General features: G+C 44.2%; 1 protein-coding gene across 2 annotated transcripts in view; it reads right to left on the reverse strand.

The window, feature by feature from the left end:
• Positions 1-19,944, reverse strand: part of fermt1 (FERM domain containing kindlin 1) — a 63,009-nt gene that overhangs the window by 5,582 nt on the left and 37,483 nt on the right. For both annotated transcript variants that reach the window (XM_033026230.1, XM_033026229.1), the window contains exons 7-12: positions 19,810-19,917; positions 12,563-12,694; positions 7,294-7,343; positions 5,223-5,347; positions 2,117-2,223; positions 275-496 (exon numbers count right to left, since the gene is read on the reverse strand). In XM_033026230.1, the coding sequence (XP_032882121.1) occupies positions 275-496; positions 2,117-2,223; positions 5,223-5,347; positions 7,294-7,343; positions 12,563-12,694; positions 19,810-19,917 (744 nt within the window). The remainder of the gene's footprint in view (positions 1-274; positions 497-2,116; positions 2,224-5,222; positions 5,348-7,293; positions 7,344-12,562; positions 12,695-19,809; positions 19,918-19,944) is intronic.

The raw sequence follows: 19,944 nt of genomic DNA on the forward strand, positions 1-19,944 counted from the left end.
ACATGTCCAAGTGTCATTTAAATACTGTTAGAATACCGACCTCAACTACTTCCTCAGTTAGCTCATCCCATACTTCCCCCCACCCCCCTCCCCAATCTTTGCCCTCTCCCCAAGCCTTTCCACTCGTCACTTTAATTTCATGTTTCATGTGTCTTGTGTTTTTGTGACTGTTAGTAGATCAATTTCCCTCCTGGGATAAATAAAGTCCTGTCATATCGTTTCGTGTTGTATACCCACCAACCTCTGAGTGAAAAAGCTGACTGTCTTTCAATACCTGTTTGGCTTTGAACTTCTTCAAGAATCGGGGAGAGACGAGAGATTCAGGGTTCATATCCATTTCTGTTGGGCCGTGCATCAGCTGAGGGGCAGAATTGACATCCTTCATCTTCAAGAACGACTGAATGTTATAAATCTCCATGGGGTATGAGCTATCAGCCATGGTCTTGCCCTTGGAAGCCAGCCGGCAGGCAGCCATCCATTTAGCATATTGTATTTCCTGCAGTCAAACACAAAGACTCTATTCAGAAGAATCATTGAGAAGGCAATCATTCACGAAGGTGCAGCAGTAAATTGCTGCCTTAGAGTGTCGGAGACATGGGTTCGATGTTGACTACGGGTGCTGTCTGTATGGAGTTTGTACGTTCTCCCCGTGACCTGCGTGGGTTTTTCTCCGGGAGATAGGGTTTGAGATCTCCAGTTTCCCTCCCACACTCCAAAGACGTACAGGATTGTAGGTTAATTGGTTCGGTATAATTGTAAATTTGTCCCTAGTGTGTGTATGGGATGGCATTATTGTGCGGGGATCGTTGGTTGGCACGGACTCATGGTAGATAAATGGTGCAGAGTAGATTTATGAGGACGTTGCCAGGGCTCGACAGCCTGAGCTATAGAGAGAGGTTGAGCATGCAAGGACTCTATTCCTTGGAGAGCAGCATTGTGAAAACAGGCCCTTCGGCCCACCGCGCCAACCAGCGAACACTAGCACTATCCCACACACAAGGGACAATTTACAATTTGTTTTAACGGAAGCCAACCAACCTACGCACCAGCATGTCTTTTTTTTTTCTTTTATTTTCCAGAAAGGTTTTTTTATTAGATTTTTAAACAAATGTACAATTTACAAGGGAAGGTAGAAAGCTCAAACAATTTAGAAAACACTTAAACAAAATTATCAAATTAAAATATTAACATTTTTATCTATAATATATTCAACCTCCTGCGGTGACCAGCGTTCACAGAAGGCCTCCACAGTCCCCGTGGACACCGCGTGTTCCCTCTCCAGGGACACGCGGGCACGGACGTAACCCCGGAAAAGGGGCAGGCAGCTGACCGTTGTGCGACCATCGACTGCCCGCTGCCTGGACCCGCGAATGGCCATCTTGGCCAGGCCCAGGAGCAGACCGACAGGGAGATCCCCCTCCTCCCTCCCATCCTTCCCCCCTCTGCACCGGGTGCCCATAAATTAATAGTGTTGGACTAAAATGTAGCCAAAACTTGAGGAGCAGCCCTTTCAGATATTCGAACAGTGGCTGCAACCTCTCACACTCTATGTACACATGGAACACGGTCTCTTCCTCACCGCAGAAATGACAAGCAGGGGAAGAGTCCGTGAACCGGCTCAAATACCTATTACAGGCCACGGCTTTGTGCAATACTCTCCACCCCAGGTCCCCGATGTAAAGGGGGAGGGCTCCCTTGTAGATAGAGAGTCTTGGGAGTGTGGGAGGAAACTGGAGCACCCGGGGAAAACTCACTCTGTACAGACAGTACCTGTGGTCGGGATCGAACCTGGGACTCTGGAGCTGTACGGCAGCAACTCTACCGCTGTGCCACCGTGCCGCCCATTTCAAGAACACCGTGGAAAGCATGATGAAAGCAACAAAAGCTTTCCACTGTACCTCGGTACGCGTGACAGTAAACTAAACTAAATGATAGTGTGGACAGTGAGGATGGCTTGGTCCCAAAATATATAACTCTATTGACTATTGGGGAATTCTGCTCAGCCAGGTAGAGATAAGGTTTGAGATCCCAAAGAGTGTTTGCTAGTTCTTGCCATTTCTGATAGTTGGTGGGTGCTGAGAGACTCTCTGCTTCACAAACTGATGTCGATACTTACATTTTGACATTTTATGTAAATTTCATTCATGCCGTCAGACACAGGAATCAGCAGCTTGATCCCAAATTTCTGCGCAGCTATATTGACGTCCGGCACTACTTCACATCCTAGATTAAGCAGAGTTTCAAACCAAACAGCTAAGTGAGAGAACAAATGAGGAAACAAAAATCAAAAAGACTTTTGGCACATTGCCCTTCAACAGTCCGGGCATTGAGTATAGTTGGAAGGTCATGTTGCAGTTGTATAAGACGTTGGTGAGGCCACATTTGGAGTATTGTGTTCAGTTCTATGCACCGTGTTATAGGAAAGATGTTGTCAAGCTGGAAAGGGTACGGAGAAGATTTACAAGGATGTTGCCAGGACTAGAGGGTCTGAGCTATAGGGGAAGGTTGAGCAGGCTGGGATTCTATTCCTTGGAGTGCTGGAGGATGAGGGGTGTGTAAAATCATGAGAGGAATAGATAAGGTAGATGCACAGAGTCTCTTGAGTAGTTGAATCGAGGACTGAGTAGGTGAATCGAGGACCAGAGGGCAGGTTTAAGGTGAAGGGGACAAGATTTAATAGGAATCTGAAGGGTAACCTTTTCACACAGGTTGCCAAGACTCAAGGGCCTCAGCGAAAAGGAGAGATTGGGCAGACTGGGACTTTATTCCTTAGAGCTTAATGATAAAGGGCTTTGGTGAGATTGCACCTGGACTACTGGGTAGAGTTTTGGTTTCCATATCCATGTTCTGCAGGGATACTGCCTGACCCACATATTGCCTATGAACGTTTAGGCTATGGTGCTCTTCAAGTAGTTCCATTTCTAGTGGAACCCTATTGTTGAGATACTGTGGGAAGGTAGTTTAATGCATAGTTGCAAATTTGTGACTATATATGACTATATGAAAAAACATGTTCTTTTTAAGGTAGATTTTATAAACAATGGCAATTATGTACTCTAGTTATAAATTCAAGTAGGGAAAATGTCCCTTGATTAGATTAGTCGACTGGAACCTACCCAATCTCCCGCTATCCAAACACATTAATTCCCCTTCCCATTCACACACTGACCTTTCTGTCCGAGGCCTCCTCTATTGTCAGAGTGAGGCCAAACGCAAATTGGAGGAACAGCATCTCATATTTCACTTGGGTAGCTTATAACTCATTCCCTCTCTCACCATCCCTGCCCCACCTCAAGTTGTGCCAGCTTCAAAGTTGTCTTATTGAGTCTCATTGTCCGTACTCGTCCTAACCTAACAAACAGCTAACGATGACCTATTTCCTTTATCATCATTACTTTTTTGCATATTAATTTAGTTTAGTTTAGAGATACAGCGCGGAAACAGGCCCACCGAGTCCGCACCGACCAGCGATCCCCGCACATTAACATTATCTACGCACACTAGGGACAATTATACCAAGTAGCCAATTAATCTTCAACCTGTACGACTTTGAAGTATGGGAGGAAACCGAAGATCTTAAAGAAAACCCATATGGTCACAGAAAGAACGTACAAACTCCATACAGACAGCACCCGTAGTTGGGATCGAACCCGCGTCTCTGGCGCTGCAAGTGCTGTAGGGCAGCAACTCTACCATTGTGCCACCGTGCCCAATATCTTTCATTCATTTGTTCCATATCTCTCTAACACCATCTATATCTCTTGTTTCCCTTTCCCCTGACTCTCAGTCTGAAGAAGGGTCTCAACCCGAAACATCACCTAATCCTTTACTCCAGAGATGCTGTGTGGCCCGCTCAGTTATTCCAGGTTTTTGTGTCAATCTTCGGTTTAAACCAGCATCTGCAGTTCCTTCCCACAGGTTTTCAGAAAGTTACTTTTGAGGCAAATGAGGGAAGTACCTTCAGCCAATTATTGGAAGATTTGACCCTGGTGGATAAGACCTCAAAAGGAACGAAATGTGGCCAGCATTATTGTAGAACATCAGTAACTTAGTCAGAGGGTAGTTAATCTGTGGAACTCAGTCAGAGGGCTGTGGAGGCCAAGTCAGTGGATATTTGCACGCCAGAGATAGACAAATTCTTGATTAGAACGGGTGTCATGGGTTATGGGGAGAAGGCAGGAAAATGGGATTAGGAGGCAGAGATCAGCAACGATTGAATGGTGGAGTAGATTCGATGGGCCAAATGGCCTAATTCTACTCCTAAAACTTGTGAACTTGTAATTAAGTTTTTCAAAGTGATTTATTGACTCCAAAGTGCCTTAGGATATTCAGTGGTTGAGGTCGGAATTATTTACAGCTGGAGTTTTTTTTAAACATTGATGAATAGTTCCAATCTAGATGAGACTTGGTGAGCTGAAAATAATCAACGAGCAATTTCTTACAATGTTCCTTCTCCAAAATCCATTTGGTTTCTCCTCCCTCAATGTTAGAAGCTTTTTGCCTCAAGGAAAATTCAAAGTTACCTTCCAAAGCCGAGGACTGATTTCTCTTCACGGTAATACAGATCATTTTTAAAGTGTTCGTTACAGATGTCAATGAAATGCCTAAAGGCTACATCGATTTTTCAGCAAAATTCTTCCGTTGTCTTGTAGATCAGAACACTGTGGGCATTCCTTCAGTTTTGCGATTTAATAGACCAATTTTTTTCTAGCTAAAATGTTGAGACTTTAACAGCAATTAAATGACAATTAAATTGCATGTGGGAGATATTTATAAAGTATACCATCTTCATTCTGTGTAAGAAGGAACTGCAGATGCTGGTTTAAACCGACGATAGACACAAAAAGCTGGAGTAACTCAGCGGGACAGGCAGCATCTCTGGAGAGAAGGAATGGGTGACGTTTTGGGTTGAGATCTGAAAAAGGGTCTCGACCCCAAACGTCCATCCATTCCTTCTCTCTAGAGATGTTGCCTGTCCCGCTGAGTTACTCCAGCTTTTTGTGACCATCATCACTCTCTTAGAAATGTAATTACTAAAGTAATATTGGCATTCTGATAACTGCAGATGCTGGAAAATCGAAGGTAGACAAAAATGCTGGGGAAACTCGGCGGGTGAGGCAGCATCTGTGGAGCGAAGGAAATAGGCAACGTTTCGGGTCGAAACCCTTCTTTGGTTAGGACCAATTTGCTGGCTTTGATTTACTTGTAAATGAGTTTCTCACCTCTCAAGTTCAATTGTTCAATTGGTTCTCCTTGCGAAAGGTCTCTGTTCTTAAAGTACGATAGACATGTATCTTTAAAAATGAAGTAGTACTGCTTGTAGGCTTTCAGCAGCAGTTTTTTAGGCCTGAAATATGAATAAATAGTGAGAAAACAAACTGGTGCAAGTGAAACCATCACTGCAGTTGTGAAGAATTCAATGATTTGCAATTACATTTCCTTTAAAATCCATTTCTATATTAATCCATCATCTCATAAAATACTGCCATCCAATTTCTATTAAAACAAAATGCAACACTTCCACCTATCACTGGTTAAATATTGCAACGCGCCAAGACAAATCGTGATTGAAGATGTCATTGACAATATCACTGTCGTATCTTTGTTCATTATCCAGCCATGCATTGTGAATAAATGCCATCTCTTAATTTAGTTTAGAGATGAATTTTATTTTGGACACCATATCTGAGGAAGGATGTGCTGGCTCTGGAAAGGGGCCAGAGAAGGTTTACGAGAATGATCCCAGGAATAAATAGGTTAACCTATGGTGAGTGTTTGTCGGCAATAGGCCTGTACTCGATGGAGTTTAGAAGAATGAGGGGGGACCTCATTGAAACATACAGAAAAGTGAAAGGCTTGGATAGAGTTGATGTGGAGAGGATGTTTCCACTAGTGGCAGAGTCTAGGACTAGAGGTCATAACCTCAGAATTAAAGAACATTCTTTTAGGAAGATGAGGAGAAATTTCTAGTCAGAGGATGGTGAATCTGTGGAATTCTTTGCCACAGAAGGCTGTAGAGGCCAAGGCAGAGATAGATAGATTTTTGATTAGTACAGGTATCAGAGGTTATGGGGAGAAGACAAGAGAATGGAGTTAGGAGGGAGAGATAGATCAGCCATGATTGAATGGTGGAGTAGACTTGATGGGTCGAATAGTCTAATTCCACTTCATTCACTAATGGCCTTATGACCTTATGAGATACAGCATGGAAACAGGCACTTTGGCCCACCAAGTCCACACTGACCATCGATCTCCTGTTCACACTAGTTCTATGGTATCGTACTTTCCTCATCCACTCAAAGTGCACTGCGGGGAATTTACAGTTACCAATTAAAGTACAAACCCATGATGCGGGAGGAAACCAGCGCACCTGGAAGAAATCTACATGGTCACCGGGAAAACGTGCAATCTCCACACAGACAGCAGCCGAGATTAGGGTCGAACTCGGGTCTCTGGTCTGTGAGGCAGCAACTCTACCGATGCGCCACTGTGCCTTTTGGTACTTAACAGGAAAAAATGTAGCTACAACCAAATCTTAAGAGTACAGTAAATGCAAAAACGGCATTGAAGTTTACATTGAAGTGTTGGAAAAATCCCGATCGGTCAAGAGAGTTTTTGAAAATATCTATTTGGAATATATATTGTACAGTAAACCGAAGATAGAAACAAAATGCTGGAGTAAGTCAGCGGGACCGAGGAAGGGTCTCGACCCGAAACATCACCCATTCCTTCTCTCCAGAGATGCTGCCTGGCCCGCTGAGTTACTCCAGCCTTTTGTGCCTATCTTTTGTACAGTATAAATCCAAATAGTGATATAGTAACTCAACCCCATTGGTATGATACTCAAGATGAGAATGCAGGGTTCATTAGAGAGGGGTGTGAGTTTTTGAAATTTAAAAGCATCCTATTGAAGAATGAATCATATAACAAAGACATTAACATTGGTCAGAGCTCTATTAACATTAAGATTTAATAGAGTCATAGAGTCATACAGCATGGAGCCAGACCCTTTGACTATACTTGGCCAACATGCCCCATCTACACTTGTCCCACCTGCCTGTGTTTGGCCCATATCCTAAATATTTTTTGAACGTTGTGATAGTATGAATGTTTAGCAAATAAATTTCCATGCTATACTGCACTAATGCAGAAAAATATCTTGCCCCACTCCCTAAATCAGTAATTGCAATCTATTCACAACACTTTCTCCAATTTTTGAATGAAATAGTGAGTAATCATACATTTATATATATTGTGCAAGATTGGCTATACTCACAGTATTCATATACTTACCTAAACATTTTAAGATAATCTGCTAACTTTGGGATGTCAGTTATGTCCTCCTAGAATAAAAACAGGTAGTGTAATTATTTTTAAAGCATGTTAATTAACCTTACATTCGTTGGAAAAATACAAATGTAAACAGACCACATGTTAGAAAATATCAAGGCACAATATTAATGTCCTAATTTGAGGAAGGACATTCTTACTATTGAGGGAGTGCAGCGTAGGTTTACAAGGTTAATTCCCGGGATGGCGGGACTGTCATATGCTGAGAGAATGGAGCAGCTGGGCTTGTACACTCTGGAGTTTAGAAGGATGAGAGGATATCTCATTGAAACATATAAGATTGTGAAGGGCTTGGACATGCTAGAGGCAGGAAACATGTTCCCGATGTTGGGGGAGTCCAGAACCGGGGACCACAGTTTAAGAATAAGGAGCAAGCCATTTAGAATGGAGACGTGGAAACACTTTTGCTCACAGAGAGTGGTGAGTCTGTGGAATTCTCTGCCTCTGAGGGCGGTGGAGGCAGGTTCTCTGGATGCTTTCAAGAGAGAGTTAGATAGGGCTCTTAAAAATAGAGGAGTCAGGGGATATAGGGAGAAGGCCGGAACGGGGTACTGATTGGGGATGATCAGACATGATCACATTGAATGGCGGTGCTGGCTCGAAGGGCCGAATGGCCTACTCCTGCACCTATTGTCTATTGTCTAGAATGTGATTTTGTTGAATGCAAATTCATATTTATGTAAAACAGCAACTGTATCTTTCCAAGCAATTGGATTCAGGATGAAGTTTAATTTGTTCTTCAGGAAATAAACTCCTCATTTGGTAGATTTTATTAAAAAGTAAAATTTCTTAAATATTTTTTGTACTCTTCAGACTTTGCTGTTCCTCCATTTATGCTGCCCTTCCACTTCTTTTCTCTGTCAATGTTCCTCATATTTTGATAGTTTATTTTAGTGACACAGCATGGAAACAGGCCCTTTGGCCCACAGCGTCCATGCCGACCATTATCACCAATTCACACCAGTTCCAGTTCTTGATTAGTACGGGTGTCAGGGGTTATGGGGAGAAGGCCAGAGAATGGGATTACGAGGGAGAGATAGATCAGCCATGATTGAATGGCAGAGTGGACTTGATGGGTCAAATGGCCTAACTCTACTCCTGTTCCATATGACCTTATGAACTATCCCACTTTCGCATCCTGCACACTTGGAATAATTTACAGAAGCCAATGAACCTTACAAATATGTTAGTGCCGTTTAAGAGGTTTTTAGATCGGCACATATACTGTAAGTGCAGGGGATTGAGGGATATGGATCATATACAGGCAGATGAGATCAGTTTAACTTGGCATCTTGTTCGGCACAAACATTGTGGGCCGAAGGGCCCGTTCCTGTGTTGTACTGTTTGGTGTTTAGTTTAGTATTGTTTATAGATACAGCGTGGAAACATGTTCTTTGGCCCACCGATTCCACACTGACCAGCGATCCCCGCACATTAACACTATCCTACACACACTAGGGACAATTTACATTTACACCAAGCCAATTAACCTACAAACCTGTACATCTTTGGGGTGTGGGGGGGCACCGAAGATCTCGGGGAAAATCGACGCGGTGACGGGGAGAACGTACAAACTCCGTTCAGTCAGCACCCGTAGTCAGGATCGAACCGTGGTCTATGACGCCAATGTGCCGCCCTAATCATGGGGGGGGGGGGGGGGGGGGGGGGGGGGGGGTTGAGTTAGTGGAGATGGAAAAAGTAGCTGCAGTTGGCGAGGTTGCAACTGAGGAGAGAAAGAATTGATGTAGTCATTCACATCCCACTCAGTAGCTACTCTAGAGGCGGAAACTGCACCTGTTAATAGCACAGAATCAAAGGGAGGCAAGAAATAACTTTGAAGCATTGAGGCATGGATGTGTTATCAAATGCTTATGTTAATTATACATCTCTTTCAATTCTCACTGCAGTTAAGACCGAAAAATCTTTGCTGTGAGCAGAAATGTTAAATTGAAATGTCATCATTCATTACTGGCTTCTCAGGAAATTCAAGCAAGAGCTGTTTTTACACAATCATTTTGTCACTGCATTTAATTGCTAAACTGTTTACCGTGATTTATTCTTTTACAATGAGTGGTTTGGAACAACAAAATGTCTAAAGTACATCAGAAATGTACTCAATCTTTTCGGTAATAACAGCTCAGGAAGAACCGCCATTTAAAAACAAGAATAGCAGAAATAAGATGAAAGAACACAAAGTGCTGGAGTCATGGGTCTGTCACACTTAAGCGATTTTTTTGGGCGACCACAGGCGACTGCCGCAAAATTTTCAACATGTTGAATATTTTTCGGCAACAGTGGCGACAATTTTGCTGTTGTAGGTTGTCATAGGTTGTCGTAGGTTGTCGTAGGTTATCGCCAGGTGAATTCCATTAAAACTAGTCCCTGGCAGTCGCCAAAGTGGGACAGTGCTGGAATAACTCAGCGGGTCAGGCAGCATCTCTGGAGAACGTGGATTGGTGACGTTTCGGGTCAAAAAGTCATCTGGAGAAAAAGGATGGATGAGATTTCAGGTTAGGACCCAAAGTCTGAAGAAGGGTCCCCGCCTGAAAAGTCACCCATTCTTTTTCTCCAGACCCGCTGAGTTATTCCAGCACTTTGTGTCTATCCTCAGTATACAACTAGCATTTGCAGTTCCTTTCTACACATGAAAAGTCACCTGTCCATGTTCTCCAGAGATGCTGCCTAACCTGCCGAGTTACTCCAGCACTTTGTGTCCTTTTGTGTGTTAACCAGCATCTACAGATCTTTGTTTCTAAAGAAATTAGACGATGCTTGTAGCCAAATGTACAATTATTTATGAAGGTGTGTGTTCCCATAACTAATTTCTGAATTTCCCTCCTGTGATAAATATAGTCCTGTCGTATTGTATCGTAAATCAACAGTCTTTTACTTTGTAAATTGAAATGTTTTTAAAAAATAGTGCCGTACATCATCCTTCTTGCATTGTTGTCTGTGATCCAAATTCGTAAAAGCCGGTATTTTATTAAAAGGTTTCTATATGGCATTAACATAACGCAAGACTGTAAAGTAGTGTATGTTCAGCACGGTGGCGCAGCGGTAGAGTTGCTGCCTTGCAGCGCTTGCGCTGCCGGAGACCCGGGTTCGATTGCGACTACGGGTGCTATCTGTACGGAGTTTGTACGTTCTCCCCGTGACCGCGTGGGTTTTCTCCGAGATCTTCGGTTTCCCCCTACACTCCAAAGACGTACAGGTTTGTAGGTTCATTGGCTTGGTGTAAATGTAAGTAGGGTAGCATTAGTGTGCAGGAATCGCTGCCAGCACAATAACCTGTCTCTCAACACCAGCAAAACCAAGGAACTGATTGTGGACTTTGGAAGGGGTAGGATAGGGAACCACAATCCCGTTTATATGAACAATGGTGGAATGGGTCAAGAACTTCAAATTCCTGGGCGTGCTTATTTCCGAAGATCTTTCCTGGTCCGAGAACACTGATGCAATTAAAAAGAAAGCTCATCAGCGCCTCTACTTCCTGAGAAGATTACGGAGAGTCGGTATGTCAAAGAGTACTCTCTCGAACTTCTACAGGTGCACAGTCGAGAGCATGCTGACTGATTGCACCATGGCTTGGTTCGGCAACCTGAGCGTCCAGGAGCGGAAAAGAATGCAGAAAGTTGTGACCACTGCCCAGTCCATCATCGGCTCTGACCTCCCCTACCGTCGAGGGGATCTATCGCAGTCGCTGCCTCAAAAAGGCTGCCAGCATCATCAAGGACCCACACCATCCTGGCCACACACTCATCTCTCCGCTGCCATCAGGTAGAAGGATCAGGAGCCTGAAATCTGGTACATTCAGGTTCATGAACAGCTTCTTCCCCACAGCCATCAGACTATTAAACTCGCTAGCAATCAAACCCTGAACTATAACAGCCTATTGCACTTTATCTGTGTATTTATGTGTATATACATGGTCTATGCTATATAGACACACTGAACTGTTCTGTATTTATGCTTACTATATTCTGTTGTGCTGCAGCAAGCAAGAATTTCATTGTCCTATCTGGGACACATAACAATAAACTCTCTTGACTTGGTCGGCACGGACTCGGTGGGCCGAAGGTCCTGTTTCCGTGCTGTATCTCTAAACTAAACTAAACAAAATGTACATAATGAACAAGGTCCCCTTAATGTTGCTTCTCCCTACTGTGCTTGAAGTTTAATGGCGAGAGGCAGGGTGGTGGAGGGGGTGCAGGGTTGGGGAGCAAGAAAGTATCAATATGGAATTCCCCCCCAAAAATGTTGCTTTCTGAATGGAAGTTGTGCAATGAAATTATTGATCCTACCTACACTCCAAAGTAATGATCATTTATCCAAGGTTTTATTTTATAGCAAATTAATTTATGACAAGTTTACAAAATTGCTCTTTGACACAAATATTGAATTTTGTATTCATTTTAAAGCACAGAATACAATAAAATACCAGCTGCATCACAATAACCAGATAGATACATGGAACCGTATATGGAGGATGGTGGGTATACATACGGAATGAGCTACCAGTGAGGTAGTTGATGGAAGTACTGTTACAACATTTAAAGGAATTGGGATGGGTAAATTAATTGGAAAGGTTTAGAGCGATATGGGCCAAATGCGGGCAGGTGGGACTGGTGTAGATAAGGCATCTTGGTTGGCATGGGCAAGTTGGGCTTGTTTCCGTGCTGTTTGACTATAACATCGCCAAGAAAACACAAAGCCCTGGAGGAACTCAGCGGGCCAGGCAGCATCTGGAGAGGGAATGGGCAAGTGATGTTTTCGGTTGGGACCCTTCTTCAGGCAATATCATAAACATCTGGAATGATTTGACTGATAACTGGTGGCACGGCGGCGCAGCAGTAGAGTTGCTGCCTTACAGCACTTACAGCACCAGGTTCGATCCTGGCTACAGGTGCGTGTCTGTTCAGGGTTTCTACATTCTTCCCGTGACCTGCATGGGTTTTCTCCGAGAACATCGGTTTCCTCCCACACCCAAAAAATGTACAGATATGTAGGTTAATTGGTCTGGTATAAATGTAAAAATTGTCCCTAGAGTAAGATAGCGTAAATGTGCGGGGATGGCTGGTAAATGTGGACTCGGTGGGCCAAAGGGCCTGTTTCCGCACTGTAACTCTAAAACTAAAAAAACCCTAAAATATTGGAATACATTTTTTTTCAGGAAAACGTAGAAGCATAAAACTATTAAAAAAAGGCTTCTCACCAAAATGTTGTCAATTTTTCCACCTTCAAGAGTCACCTCAAGACTGGTCAGAGCGGCCTCTACTTCATCCACATCTTGCTCGTTCGTGTAGTCTTGCGGTTCAGATAGTAGCGACAACTTGCTTATGTGGTACTGAAACAATATTTGAATATTTACTGAAGTGATTACTGTAAAGTACATTTTCCCCAGATCTCTCCCAGACCTGACATAATTTTAAGAACAAATAGGACATGAAACAGTGGGCCCTTCGGCCCACAACGTTTGTGTCAGACATGATAAGTTCATCCGTCATAGGAGCAGAATGAGGCCATTCAGCCCATCAAGGGCGGCATCGTGGCACAGCGGTAGAGTTGTTGCCTAACAGCGCCAGAGACCCGGGTTCGATCCTGACTGTGGATGCTCTCTGTACGTTTGTTTGTACGTTCTCCCTGTGATCGCGAGGAAAACTTTTTTCTCACAGAGAGTGGTGAGTCTGTGGAATTCTCTGCCTGTGGAGGCGGGTTCTCTGGATGCTTTCAAGAGAGAGCTAGATAGGGCTCTTAAAAATAGGGTATCTCCGCTATACACCAGGGAATATGGGGAGAAGGAAGGAATGGGGTACTGATTGGGGATGATCAGTGTTACGGCAATCAGGTACAGGAGCAGCCAGGCAGCAGGAGGTACTAATGGAAATCAGAGAAACAGGTTAGTACATAATTAACACCAGCAGAGGGAGCGCATAACATCAGCCATGATCACAATGAATGGCGGTGCTGGCTCGAAGGGCTGAATGGCCTACTCCTGCACCTATTGTCTATTGTCTGTTGTTTATCGGGTGAGTTTTCGGTTTCCTCCCACACTCCAAAGCCGTACAGGTTTGTAGGTTAATTGGCTTGTAAAAATGGTAAATTATCCCCAGTGTATAGGATAGTGCTAGTGTATGGGAGATCGCTGGTCGCCACGGAGTTGGTGGGCCAAAGGGCCTGTTTCCACGCTGTATCTCTAAAGTAAAGTAAACAGTCTACTCCGCCATTCAATCATGGCTGATCTATCTTTCCCTCTCAACCCTTTCTCCTGGCCTCTTTCCCCATAGCCTTTGCCACCCTTACAATCACCGTCAGTCACTGCTTGAAAAATATCCAATGACTTGGCTTCCACAGCCGTTTGTGGCCATGGATTCCATAACTTTACCACACTCTGGCTAAATGATGCCAAGTTAAACCAATCTCATCTGCCTGCACATGATCCACATCCCTCCATTCCCTGCGCTTCCATGTGCGTATCTAAAAGTCTCTTAAACGCCTCTGTCACATCTGCCTCCACCACCACCCATCCGGGCCTGATGTTTATAAGCCAACTATTAAACTTAACTGCAGCAACCTGCATGCAAAATCGCTGTATTGAAGTAATTCAGGGAGAGTGTGGAAAAGTGTAACTGAGAATGCAGGCGTTACAAATTACTTATTTGTTCCTTAAAAATCAAATTGGCAACATGCTGTCAAGGCACCCTTCACTGATTTTAAATTTGAATTAAATCAAACGTGAAAATTGATGCTTTTTAAATGAAGCATAGTACAAATATATGGGACGACAGATGGCACAATGGGCTAAGTGTTCGGCTGGCGACCGGAAGGTGGCCGGTTCGAATCCCGCTTGGAGTGCATACTGTCGTTGTGTCCTTGGGCAAGACACTTCACCCACCTTTGCCTGTGTGTGAATGTGTGTGAGTGATTGGTGGTGGTCGGAGGGGCCGTAGGCGCAGAATGGCAGCCACGCTTCCGTCAGTCTGCCCCAGGGCAGCTGTGGCTACAGAAGTAGCTTACCACCACCGAGTGTGACTGAGGAGTGAATGAATAATGCGATGTAAAGCGCCTTGAGTATTAGAAGGGCGCTATATAAATCCCATCCATTATTATTATTATTATTAAATATATAATTACATTCCATTGCCTCAGGATATGGTTGCATAGTATATCTTCGGAAAGTGCTGCTTTCTTAGAATCGGTTAATAAACACGCCCCTCAGGCAATGGTTAATAGATTTCTGTATTGCTAGGCAACACATAAGAAAGCTAAATATTATAAATTACCAGCAGGATTATTATTTGCTTATATGTCTTTGCACGGCCATTTTAGCAAAGGCATCGAACCTATCATTAAAACAGCACGCAAAGGATATTTAACTGAAAGTATCTCATGGATCTCATGCACCTCATGTGCCTTGCTACGGCACAGTGGCACAGCGGTACAATGGCTGTCTTACGGCGCCAGAGACCCGGGTTCGATCCTGACCACGGATGCTGCCTGTACAGAGTTTATGCTCTCTCCTTGTGACTGCGGGGGTTATCTTTGGGTACTCCGGTTTCCTCCCACATTCTTCCAAAGACGTACAAGTTTTGTAGGTTAATTGGCTTGGGTAAAATTGTAGATTGCTCCTGGTGTGTAGTATGTGCTAGTGTAACATGATCACTGGTTGACGTGGACTCAGTGAGCCGATGGGCCTGTTTCCACACTGTATCTCGAAACTAAACTAAAATAAACTTTTCTGTAGGAAGGAACTGCAGATGCTGGTTTAAATCGAAGATAGATACAAAATGCTGGAGTAACTCGGCGGGACATGCAGCATCTCCGGAGAAAAGGAATGCGTGATGTTTCGGGTTGAGACCCTTCGTTAGACTCAATTGCCAGGAGGCAACAAGGTGCAGCAGGGGCAAGTAGATAGAGGGACCCTGGTCTTGTAGATATTAAAGGTATTTGTGGGAGTGGCGGCGCCTAATGGCAGCGGCTCGACTACAGTCGTCTGTCTTTTTTTATTTTTGTCTTGTTAAATGTATGTCTTTGAGTCAGTTTTTATTATTTTTTTTTAGCTGTGTATATGTGGGGGGTGGTGGGGGGGGCTGTGGGGGAAACCGTTAATCTCTTCCCTGTGCGGGGACCCGACTATTCCCTGTCGGGTCTCGGATGTCTTTGGGCCTAACATCGTGGAGCCGGCGGCGACCTCCGGCCGGGACTAACCTGAGGGCTCCAGTTGCAGAGCCTGCGGAACTGACATCGCGGAGCTGGCCAACTTCGGAGCGGGAAGAGCTGTGGTGGCGTGCGGCTGCGACCCGACTTTGGAGTTCGGAAGCACCGGCCGCAGACCCGGTGGACGGGAACATCGGGAGCTCGCAGGTCCCTGGTGGGAGACCGCTTTTCCGAGCTCCGCAACGGCGACTTCTCCCGCTGGAATCGCGGATTTAAGGACATGGAGCCGGGGCCTAACATTGCCCGACGTGGCTTAAACGGCCTCAGGACTTACCATCGCCCGCCGGGGGCTTTAACATCGGAACCCAGTTCGCCTCGACACTGCAGTTGGACTGCTGAACCGCGGGAGAAGGAACAAAGGGAAGAGATAAAGACTTTGCCTTCCATCACAGTGAGGAGATGTTGGAGACTCACTGTGATGGATGTTTATGTAAACTGTGTTAAGTGTGGGTCTTGGATTGTGTTTGTAATGTAAAAAACTGTAGAAATGGAATTTCGTTCAAACCTAGGTTTGAATGACAATAAATAGCATTCTATTCTATTCTATTCTATCTTCGCTGAATAAATTAATCTGACCTAAAGCGTACCACAAGCTTGTTCTGCTTTAATAGTGGGACCTAGGTAGCCCAAAAAGAAAATCAAAGTACGACTCTTTAACCACTTGTCAACTAACCACTAATTAATATTTTCCGAAATAGTAAGTGTGAGATGCAGATTTAAATTTTGAATGTATCTTATAACAAAGGTGAAAATGATGCAACATAACCGCAATCTATAATACGCATAAAAAGGCTTTACTGCGCAGTGAAGCAATTATTTGGAACCACATTTCAATTTAAGTGTCAATTGCTTAAGTGGAGTGATGATGCATTCAAAAATTCAACTAAGACAAGAGAGGCAGGAATTTTTAATTGCCAGCAATGGCACAATGACATTCCTATGGGTTTGTCCCACTTACGCGATTGCCGGCACCCGTCATAGATGTTTGCAATCGGCGAAAATGTTCAACATGTTGAAAATCCAGTGGCGACCAGAAAGACGCTACGACTCTTTGGGCAACTGAGGAGACTACTCACGACCATACAGGCGACACCCCGGTGACATGTCGTGGGGTGAAGCCTGTATGATCGTGAGTAGTCGCCCAAAGAGTCGTACCTTGTTCTGGTCGCCGCTGGATTTTCAACATGTTGAAAATTTTCGGCGACCTGTAACGACCTATGACGGGTGCCAGCAGTCGCCGAAAAAGTCGCGTATGTGGGACAGGCCCATAACTCACTGCTGCTTAACAGGCCTGTAAATGCAATAACACAGAGATAATACTATGTAACAATTACAAAATAATGAATAAATAACTATGCACAAATTCAAATTTAAATCTGCGAGGATGAGAGGTATTCTTATTGAAACATATAAGATTATTAAGGGTTTGGACACACACGAGGCAGGAAACATTTTCCCGAACAAAGGGGACTATGAAGGCATGAGGGAGGAGCTGGCCAAGGTAGACTGGAAAGGGATCCTAGCAGGAATAATGACGGTGGAACAGCATTGGCAGGAGTTGCTGGGCATAATCCGGAAGACGCAGGATCATTTCATTCCAAAAAGGAAGAAAGATTCTAAGGGGAGTAGGAGGCAACCGTGGCTGACAAGAGAAGTTAGGGATAGAATAAAACTAAATGAAAATATGTATAACACAGCAAAGAGTAGCCGGAAGCCAGAGGATTGTGAAACTTTCATAGGACAACAGAAGGAAACAAAACGGGCAATACGGGCTGAAAAGATGAAGTACGAGGGGAAGCTGGCCAGGAATATAAAGAAGGACAGTAAAAGCTTCTATAGATATGTTAAGGGAAAAAGAATAGCAAAGTCAAATGTGGGTCCCTTGAAGGCAGACATGGGTGAAATTATTATGGGGAACAAGGAAATGGCAGAAGAGTTGAACAGGTACTTTAGATCTGTCTTCACTAAGGAAGACACAAACAATCTCCCAGAGTACTGGATGACAGAGGATCTAAGGGGGTAGAGGAACTGAAAGAAATGTTCATTAGGCGAGAAATAGTATTGGGTAGGCTAATGGGACTGAAGGATGATAAATCCCCTGGGCCTGATGGTCTGCATCCCAGGGTCCTCAGGGAGTTGGCTCTAGAAATAGTGGACGCATTGGTGATCATTTTCCAATGTTCAATAGGTTCAGGATCAGTTCCTGTGGATTGGAGGATAGCTAATGTTATCCCATTTTTCAAGAAAGGGGCGAGAGAGAAAACGGGGAATTACAGACTAGTTAGCCTGACTTTGGTGGTGGGAAAGATGCTGGAGTCAATTATTAAAGAGGTAATAATGGGGCATTTGGATAGCAGTAAAAGGATCAGTCCAAGTCAGCATGGAGTTATGAAAGGAAAATCATGCTCGACTAATCTTCTGGAATTTTTCGAGGATGTGACAAGTAAAATGGATGAAGGGGTGCCAGTGGATGTAGTGTATCTAGATGGTCAGAAAGGCTTTGATAATGTCCCTCACTGGAGACTGGTGACTAAAATTAGAGCACATGGTATTGGGGGTAGGGTGTTGACATGAATAGAAAATTGGTTGGCAGACAGGAAGCAAAGAGTGGGAGTGAACGGGTCCTTTTCAGAATGGCAGGCAGTGGCGAGTGGAGTGCCGCAAGGCTCAGTGTTGGGGCTGCAACTGTTTACCATATATATTAATGATTTGGAAGAGGGAATTAGGAGCAACACTAGCAAGTTTGCGGATGACACAAAGCTGGGTGGCAGTTTGAACTGTGAAGTGGATGTTAGGAGGTTGCAGGGTGACCTGGACAGGTTGAGTGTGTGGGCAGATGCGTGGCAGATGCAGTATAATATAGATAAATGTGAGGTTATCCACTTTGGCGGCAAAATCAAGGGGGCGGATTATTATCTCAATGGGGTTAGGTTAGGTAAGGGGGAGGTACAGCGAGACCTGGGCGTCCTTGTACACCGGTCACTGAAAGTTGGCTTGCAGGTACAGCAGGCAGGGAAGAAAGCTAATGGAATGTTGGCCTTCATACAAAAGGATTTCAGGATAGGAGTAAAGAGGTTCTTCTGCAGTTGTATAGGGCTGTTGGAGTCTTGTGTCCAGTTTTGGTCTCCTAATTTGAGGAAGGACATCCTTGTGATTGAGGCAGTGCAGCGTAGGTTCACGAGATTGATCCCTGGGATGGCGGGACTGTCATATGAGGAAAGATTGAAAAGACTAGGCTTGTAATCACTGGAGTTTAGAAGGATGAGGGGGTTCTTATACAAAACATATAACATTATAAAAGGACTGGACAGGCTAGATGCAGGAAAAATGCTCCCAATGGTGGGCGAGTTCAGAACCAGAGGCCACAGTCTTAGAATAAAGGGAAGGCCATTTAAGACTGAGTTGAGGAAAAACTTTTTCACCCGGAGAGTTGTGAATTTGTGGAATTCCCTGCCACAGAGGGCAGTGGAGGCCAAACACTGGATGGATATTAGGGAGAGTTAGATAGAGCTCTAGGGGCTAGTGGAGTCAAGGGATATTGCACATGAGCATGAACTGATCGTATCCATGTATGGTATATCTGTTCTAATCTCTGGAGGCCAAGACAGTGGATATGTTTAAGGCAGAGGTAGATAGATTCTTGATTAGTACGGGTGTCAGAGGTTATGGGGAAAAGGCAGGAGAATGGGGTTAGGAGGGAGGGATAGATCAGCCATGATTGAATGGCGGAGTAGACATGATGGGCTGAATGGCCCAATTCTGCTCCGATCACTTGATCTTATATTCACTGGAATTTAGAAGAATGAGAGGGGATCTTATAGAAACATATAAAATTCTAGATGCAGGAAAAATGTTCCCAATGCTGGGAGAGTCCAGAACCAGGGGTCATAGTTTAAGAATAAGGGGAAGGCCATTTAGGACTGAGATGAGGAAAAACATTTTCACCCAGAGAGTTGTGAATCTGTGGAATTCTCTGCCACAGAAGGCAGTGGAAGACAATTCACTGGATGTATTCAAGACAGTGTTTGATATAGCTATTAGGGCTAATGGAATCAAGGGATATAGGGAGAAAGCAGGAACGGGGTACTGATTCTGGATGATCAACCATGATCATATCGAATGGTGGTGCTGACCCGAAGGGCTGAATGGCCTACTCCTGCACAAAATTTCAATGTTGCTCTTATTCTACCTGCCGGGGCATGTTCTTCCTCCTGTTGAAGCAGGTTGGAGAACAATTCTGTTTACCTGCAATGCTGCAAACATCAACATTTCCTCTTCAGTGCAGTCGATTTCTTCCAAGAGAATTGCCCACCGTGCTTGCTCATACAGCTGGTTTATTCGTACCCCATCATACTGCGATCAATGGAGAGAAATAATTTT

The sequence above is a fragment of the Amblyraja radiata genome, chromosome 8 (genome assembly GCF_010909765.2).
Source record: "Amblyraja radiata isolate CabotCenter1 chromosome 8, sAmbRad1.1.pri, whole genome shotgun sequence".
Classification (NCBI taxonomy): Eukaryota; Metazoa; Chordata; class Chondrichthyes; order Rajiformes; family Rajidae; genus Amblyraja; species Amblyraja radiata.